This window comes from Tribolium castaneum, chromosome 3 (assembly GCF_031307605.1).
Source record: "Tribolium castaneum strain GA2 chromosome 3, icTriCast1.1, whole genome shotgun sequence".
In the NCBI taxonomy this organism is placed as follows: Eukaryota; Metazoa; Arthropoda; class Insecta; order Coleoptera; family Tenebrionidae; genus Tribolium; species Tribolium castaneum.
The window spans coordinates 22,562,590-22,570,184 of record NC_087396.1 but is presented as its reverse complement, the minus strand read 5'-3'; the positions used below and the strand labels follow the sequence as shown (position 1 = coordinate 22,570,184).

At 42.1% G+C, this 7,595-nt stretch overlaps 4 protein-coding genes across 5 annotated transcripts in view; 3 read left to right on the top strand and 1 right to left on the bottom strand.

Annotated features, from left to right (window-relative positions):
- Positions 1 to 104: 104 nt before the first annotated feature.
- Positions 105 to 3,478, top strand: LOC660727 (uncharacterized protein). Its single transcript, XM_966936.4, has 7 exons — positions 105 to 330; positions 377 to 809; positions 857 to 1,005; positions 1,052 to 1,487; positions 1,534 to 1,888; positions 2,076 to 2,705; positions 2,753 to 3,478. The coding sequence occupies exons 1-7, from the start codon at positions 257 to 259 to the stop codon at positions 3,373 to 3,375; spliced, it is 2,700 nt and encodes an 899-aa protein (XP_972029.1). The 5' UTR covers positions 105 to 256; the 3' UTR covers positions 3,376 to 3,478.
- Positions 3,479 to 3,500: 22 nt separating this feature from the next.
- LOC660782 (uncharacterized protein) lies at positions 3,501 to 4,639 on the top strand. Its single transcript, XM_966987.4, has 2 exons — positions 3,501 to 3,653; positions 3,703 to 4,639. The coding sequence occupies exons 1-2, from the start codon at positions 3,640 to 3,642 to the stop codon at positions 4,487 to 4,489; spliced, it is 801 nt and encodes a 266-aa protein (XP_972080.1). The 5' UTR covers positions 3,501 to 3,639; the 3' UTR covers positions 4,490 to 4,639.
- Positions 4,486 to 6,327, bottom strand: LOC660835 (uncharacterized protein). Its single transcript, XM_967038.4, has 5 exons — positions 6,008 to 6,327; positions 5,796 to 5,961; positions 5,564 to 5,748; positions 5,288 to 5,514; positions 4,486 to 5,087 (listed from the first exon to the last, which is right to left on the bottom strand). The coding sequence occupies exons 1-5, from the start codon at positions 6,087 to 6,089 to the stop codon at positions 4,494 to 4,496; spliced, it is 1,254 nt and encodes a 417-aa protein (XP_972131.1). The 5' UTR covers positions 6,090 to 6,327; the 3' UTR covers positions 4,486 to 4,493.
- Positions 6,328 to 6,769: 442 nt separating this feature from the next.
- The window catches only part of LRP1 (LDL receptor protein 1), a 47,213-nt gene continuing 46,387 nt past the window's right edge, over positions 6,770 to 7,595 (top strand). The window contains exon 1 of one of the 2 annotated variants that reach the window (XM_064355842.1): positions 6,770 to 7,093. In XM_064355842.1, coding sequence (XP_064211912.1) covers positions 7,009 to 7,093 — 85 coding nt within the window. In that variant the 5' untranslated portion in view covers positions 6,770 to 7,008. The remainder of the gene's footprint in view (positions 7,094 to 7,595) is intronic. The other variant, XM_008197095.3, reaches the window with a different exon arrangement.

Here is a 7,595-nt window from a genome sequence, read left to right as displayed (position 1 = left end):
TATTATTTTATTCTATATTAAATTGATGATACACCTTTGTTAATAGGAAAATGAAAAAATGAGAAAAATATCACAGTTGGCTGAATAATTTGACTTCGCGCCACCTTTCGGTGTGCTAGTGCAACATGCAATGACAAGTTCACAAAGGTTTCTTGAACTCGATTTTACAAAATATTGACACAGATTAGAGGTTATCTTGCTTTAATCTGTGACCATCGATAAAGACAAACCAACCCTTGAAACAACCACAACCACCATGACTCTAAACCTAACCAAGGAAAACCGCATTTACAAGAAACTTTTCACTTTGAAACCCTCCCAAAGAGACGGGTATTGGGCCCTTGCCCCTTGGACCAATTAATTGCCCTGTTTTCAGCTTAGTGCTAAACATCCACCACACCGACAGAAACGCGCAGAAGATCCGCTTTCTCAGTTGCTGTTTCAGCAAAAATGGTCAAACACTGGCCTTGGCCGACTACGAGGGCAACATCTTTGTGATCGACTTCACGAGCACCAAATTCTGGAACATCCCAAAATTCACAAACACTTGCGTTATGGTCAAGTTTTCGCACTTCAAAGAGGGCGAAATTTTAGTGGGGGCACATTGTGGCGCTGTGTACGTGGTTGAGGCCCAAACTGGCTTCGTCTGCGGCCAGTTGAGGGGCCACCAGAGCCCTGTTAATTGCATGACGTTTGGTAGTAACTTTTTGTGCCTCACGGGGTCCACAAGTGAGGCGATTTTGTGGGACTTGAACACCAACAGCAAGCTGCAGGTGCTCAGTTTGCAGCACAGTTGCGCCCTGAAATATGTACGTCTTTGCGATCGTTAGAATTAATTTGATTTCGAAAATTCCAGGTGTGCTTCATTCCCGTTTCCTCCTATATTTTGACATGTTTCAACGACGACGTGATCCAGATCTGGCAGTTTGGCACGTTTGAGATGAAGACTGAAATACCACCTCTGGTGTGGTTCAACCACGAAGTGAAAAACATCACGTTCACACAGTATGACGATGGTTTTTGTCAATTGTTTTTTTATGTTTTTTTCAAGGGACGGCAAAGTGATGGTGATTGGTTGCCGCTCACCACACCTCGCCCTCTTCCTACTCTCGAACTTCAAACTATTTAAATTTATAACATTGCCAGAACACATCCAGTCACTGAAACACATTGATTTCATCCCCCAGCCAAACGACGCCGGCTCGAATAAAATTTTAGCCATTTTATCAGGCCGTGGCACTGTTTATTTCTACGACAGCCACCAAAATGTTCTAATGAGCGAATTAGTTGCAAATTACGAAATTTCAAAATACGATTTTTCGGCGAGTTATATGGCCTGTGTTTTATCGTCCGGTGACGTCAATATCTACGATGTGACCCAATACGTGGTTGTGCCACTCAAACTGAAGGCCGTTCGGGCAGAAAGTGCGCGAAAAAAAGTCAAATTGAAGCGATGTTTGGAGAAAATGGGCATAGTCAAGGAGCAGGTGAGTTGAGGCGGACCGCAGACTAAACAACTTGTCAAATTGTCAGATTAGGGAGATTCTCGAGATTGAAAAATTGAGAATGATATTGAAAGAGTGTGGCGAGTTTCCCGATTCATACCGGACCAAAATTTGGGAACACTTGTTGGCACTTCCCAATAATAGGGAGCTCTACAATGGGATTATCAACCACCGAATGATAGTCTCATTTGAGGATTTGTGCCGCAAATACCCGCTTGAAAACAAGCGAAACCTCAAAAACCTCAAACAACTGTTGGATAATTTGGTCACGTGGTGTCCCTTCTTCCTCAACGTGGATTATTTGCCACTTTTTGTGTTCCCCTTTGTCAAGGTTTTTATTAACAAGCCGTTGACGTGTTTTGAGGCCGTTTGCACGATAATTTGTAAGTGTTTTTTTATTCAATGAGCGGCAAAATTATGGAATAGTCTTATTAAAACTGAAAATATTTAAAATCTCATTGTTTTCAAACTGTTTTTGCTACAACAAAATATTTCTAATTAAGATTTTTCCATATTTTTGTTGATCCGGCTCGAAGGACCACACTATGGGTACTGAGTGAATAATCGCAGTGAACTGGTGTCAATTCTGGTTCGAGTACTTCCCTCTCCCTCCAATCAACATACTTGCGATGATTGAAAACGTCCTAATGGTACACGACCCCGAACTTTTGGACTTCCTAACCAGAAAAAAAGTCTCTTCCGAATTGTACGCATGGCCGATTTTGCGAACTGCATTTTCCGAGGTTTTGACAGCGCCATCCTGGAAAATTTTCTGGGACCATGTTTTAACAAACGAACCTTCGTTTCTACTGTGTGGAGTCGTGGCTTACAATATTTTACAACGAACCTCCATTTTGAGTCTTAAAGACGATAAACAATTTCGGTGTTTTTACAAAACGCATCATCCCATAGATGTTAAAAAATTGCTAACGAAAAGTTACCACATTTTGGCCAAGACGGGCGAGGCCGTGCACCCACGGCAATATTTGAACATGTTCAAGAAAATTAATTTGGGGGAATACCCCAATTTTTGTGATTACCCCAAAACCATGATCGAGATGTCGGATAAAGAGGCCGAGATGAAGAGAGAGATGGCGGGGTTGAAAACAGACGAGGTTGATTTGTTCAGACGCCGATTGATTAGTTTGGAGCGGTTGCAAAATTTCGAAGTGGAGGAAGAAGAGAATAAGCGAATTTTGGGTAAGTTTTTGTACATTTTTTGGGGTTTTAATTAAATAAATTGTCAGAAATGGAACGCGCGATTCGTAATCAATTGTTGGAGGAGCAAACCCGTGTCCAGGAGTACTACGAAAGGGTGGCCAACCTGCGCGAAAAATTCCACCAAGAAGACAAAATTTTGGCCTCCTTAAGACACCAAATAGCGAAGGAACAGCAATTGAAAAGCCGCCGAAAATACCTATCGTCGATTATGGACGATGTCAGGTTCCGAAAAGGCGAGAAAGGTTACGCCTTGACCAAGACCGAGGACGAACTCCTCTTCCACTATGCCGAACTTTTGAAAAACAAGTACAAAATCGAAAAGTTACTAAACACTGATGAAGTTGTCACAAGTACAAAACTATCAGTTGATCAACAACAGGAACAATTATCGAACGAAATCAATTTTGTGCGGAGTAGTGAAGAGCCCCGCAAACATTTGAAGATGTTAAATCTGACAACGGGGCTTGAAGCCATGGATGCTCTAATCGAAAAAGTCGAAAGTGAGCTGGAAAAACAAAAGAGCGGGAGTGACAGTGATGCCGATCGACGCGTTGTCGCCCTGCAAGCGGAAAGCAAAGAGTTGGCGTTGAAAATTGCCAATTTAATCGAGCTACTTGCCAATTTAAGGAGTGAGGAAGTGGGCGGATAGCACAATCAATTTTATTATAAGTTGTATCGTTTCTATTTATACGTTTTATGATCTCATATGCACCTGTGATATGTTTTTAAACGGCAATAAATTTACAAACCGATGTGAAGTCGCCTTAATAGTTCCAGCCGCGGTGTGAATGCACCTTAACGCAATTAACACAAACGTCAAACGTACGTCAAATACCTAACCTATTTTTTGAACATTTGTTTTATTTGTATTTGTTCATGTTTTTCGGGGTCAGAGGCCCCACAATCACGCACCATGAATCCGTTAACGTAAGTATTGTCGATTTTTTGCCCCAATTTTGCGAAGTTGTCTTTCCAGGAACATGAAAAATGTGAAGAAACTGAGCGAACAGGAGCTCTACACCGGTAATAAAACCTCCTGGCATGACCAATACAGGGACAGTGCGTGGGTTTTCATCGGCGGTTTGCCCTTCGACCTGACCGAGGGCGACATAATTTGCATTTTCTCGCAGTATGGCGAAGTGGTGAACATAAACCTGATCAGGGATAAGGACTCGGGCAAGTCAAAGGGCTTCTGTTTCCTGTGCTACGAGGACCAAAGATCGACCGACTTGGCCGTTGATAATTTCAACGGAATCAAAATCTTGAACAGGACGATACGAGTCGACCACGTCAGTAACTACAAGGTGCCCAAACAGGGCAAGAAAACGGACGCTGAGACGAAGAAACTGTACGATGAGGGCTGTGCCCCCAAGGCCGTCCCTGTGCAAGTTCCTGTCAAAGCGCCAGTGAAGATTAAAACAGACCCTGACGATTTTCGCGAAACACTGGCCGACCAGATTAATTCTGAGATCAAGTTGCCTGAGCGCTTGCCCATTTACACGATAAAAAAGGAGAAAGTGGACGAGGAGGCGCCGCCGGAGCCTGTTGTCACGAAAGAGAAGAAGGAAAAGAAACACAAGAAGGAGAAAAAGAAGAAGAAGAAAAAGAAGTCGGACGAAAACAGCAGCGAATCCGATTCAGATAGGAAGAAGAAAAAGAAGAAGAAGGGCGAGTCAGGGTCGGATTACTCCGCTGAAGACAGCGTGTCAGAGGACGAGGATAGGAGGAAGCGGTCGCGGAGTCCGAATAAGAAAAAGCGCTGATTTACTAACATCTATTTACAGCTCTGTGCTTCATATCTTCATTATCAGTAAGCTCGTCTTCACCTTGCGTCACATTGACATATTTTTTCAAAATGTGGGAGACACTCCCTAGACCATTATTCTCCAAATAATATAGCGAGAAGTGTGAAACTCCCGTGTTAATTATTCGAGCCCCTCCGAGACACTCGCCATCTTTCGACAAGACAGCGAACTGTCCCGGAGTGATGGCCCTCTTGTACCTATTCACTTTAATAATCAGTCCTTTACTTGTTTGGCACACCTGGCATTTGACCCAATATTTGGTGTGTTGGAACTTGAAATCGCACTCCAAAACCCCGTTTTGTAAATCAGGGGGCTGTGAGTGGATCCAGTGGGGCTCACTGGTCAAAATTATGTTCGTGTAAAGTAACGGGTGTTTTGTCCCTTTGACTACGTAAATTATGTTCTTGTCTACGTCTTTCCGGGCCACGAAATAAGGGCTTTCGTAGCTGTGGAGGCGCGCCCTTTGCCCCAAAGTCCACTGGTGCACCCCATTGTGTTGACCCACGACTTTCGCAGTGTCAACGTCCACGAAATCGCCCGGTTTATCATCAATATACTGAAAAAAATGTTTAGTCAAGTGACCAGTGCAAAGCTTCTTTGACCAATGACAGGCCTCCCTTCACCTAGAGGGAGCCACGTTAGTGCTTGACTACAATATTTTTTTTAATTAAAAAAAATTTATAAAACTTCGAAAACAACAAAAATTAAAGTAAGAAATAATTGGCCAATCACGGAAGCTGTGAACTAATCACTTACTTCTCTAATAAAGTCTTGAAATTTGCGATTGCCGATAAAACAGATCCCCATACTCTCCTTCTTCCTTGCGATTTTTTCAAGTCCGTTTTCCCTTGCAATTTTTTTCACTTCCGGCTTCATTAAATCGCCCAATGGGAACATTGTACGTTGCAAAGCTTCTTGATTGACTTGGCACAAGAAGAACGTTTGGTCTTTGAACCAATCAACTGCGTTTAGTAGTCTTACCCCTGTTTTTTTGTTGTAATAAATTGTTTTTTTTTTTGACTGGATACAGACCCTTTTCCGGGTTATAATGTTCAAGATAAGACCCGAAACTAGTCCTTGCGTAATGTCCGGTCGCGATAGCGTCAGCCCCTAGCTCATTTCTCGCGTATTTGTAAAAATAATTAAATTTAATGTTACGATTGCATAGAACGTCAGGGTTTGGCGTGTTGCCGGTCTCATATTCTTTGATTAAATTGCTGAAATTCGAATAATGTCTTTTTTGGCGGGGAATTTAATTATATACCTAAACACTTCGTTCCAGTAATGTTTGACAAAATTGACGTGAGTTAGTTTAATGTCCAGTTTGTCACACACTAGAGCAGCGTCTTTGTAGTCAGCGTCAGCCGAACAGTAGCCCTTTTCGTCCGCAATGTCCCAGTTTTGCATGAAAACACCCTGTATATCATAACCTAGAACTTTGACTCGAATTTATTCGAATTTTTTGACGTGATTTACCGCGTTTTTTCAATAAAAGTGCCGCAACGGCGCTATCGACGCCCCCAGATATGCCCACGACCACCTTTCGGATGTTTAACATGCTTTTTTCGCCGTTTAAAGGAACATAACCAACAAAATTCGACAAAAGTCAGCGGTAGCACAACTGGGTTGATCAGCGGTAACAAGCGAAAAAATGCGCCAAAACGGAGATCACGTTTTAATAATTATTTAAATTATGATTTGTTTAGAGTGTCCAATAACAGGGAAACGATATTCATTTTTGTAATCTTGTACGTAAAGTGCAAAAAAAACCTAATGGGCGCGGGTGTAATGTTGGTTGCATAACATTATTTTTTAAATTACAATATTAGAAAAACCGCACTGTAGACTTGTCGTTGCACTTGATAGATATTAGAAAAGAAACAGGTGATAAACTGTCAGGTTGATGGCAAAGCCTTGTTGACGATTTAATAAATGTTTCCCAAAAAAATCCAGAACTGCCAATTTAAATTGCCACGAATTTGCGCATGGTGTCAGAGTTTGAAGCTTTAGATTTGGTAAAAAAACGCAAATCCACCCCTGTGTTCACCCCCATGGCCTTTTAGGGGGCATGTGTGGGACACCCACCTTTAGCCACCTTTCATGCACTTCCGTGTGGCGTCAGCACCGTCACCGCTCTTCACTTCTTGAACCAATCCGCACGTTAGATAAAGAGAAAAGATCACGGCCCTTTTGTGTGAGATAAGGACGCCAATTGTCGACGTTCCGCACTTATCTCGCGGCCAGCTTCCAGTTGAACGGGTTTGGATTGTTGTTATTTTTGTTTTCAGAGTGCGATAGCTCGACGGCGTGCTGTCCATCGAGCGTTTCTTGCTCCAACTTCGTTAATTTGAATGAATTGTGTGAAAAACCGGACAAAAACCGCGAATTTCCTTTGATTGTGTGCGATGACCATTGACAAAAATCGCTTTGTTCTGCGATGTTGGTGAAAAAGTGAGTGAATCTAGAGTGCCGGCACAATGAGGTGCGATTTTTTGCTGGGACTGCTGATGATGGTCTGGGGGGCCCAAGGGGGCACCACCACCGCTCCGGCCACCAAAACAGGTGAGTGAGGGGTGGGACAGGGCCGGAGGTTAAGGACGTGTTGTTTATCGAACGGCGACTTTATTAAATAAATATTTATCAGCGCTGTTAATGATTTCAAAGTTTGAGTTATTGTTTCTTAAAAGTTCCTGAACGAAGTAGCAAAAATTGTCGAGGGTTTTTACCGAAACCTGCATTTTATGAAGCAATTCAATTTCCGAGCAAAGTGGGCCGTGAATTTGAAGTTCAGTTGGCAATGTTTGTTATTGTTCCAATATTGACAACCAAATTTTTAAAATCACGGGCCACTTTGATCAAAGGTTTAATTGAACAATAAAATGATTAAAGACTGGTTTTATAAACATTTACAACAGGTTTGTAAATTAAAAACTAATATTTTTGATTGATTTCATTGTCTTGCCGGAAATGAGTTCAACACTGCATAATGAAATTGGAGTAAAACAGAATGCAAAATAGCACTGTAACAATGGTTGTAATTGAGCTGTGACCTACTAAAAATGAG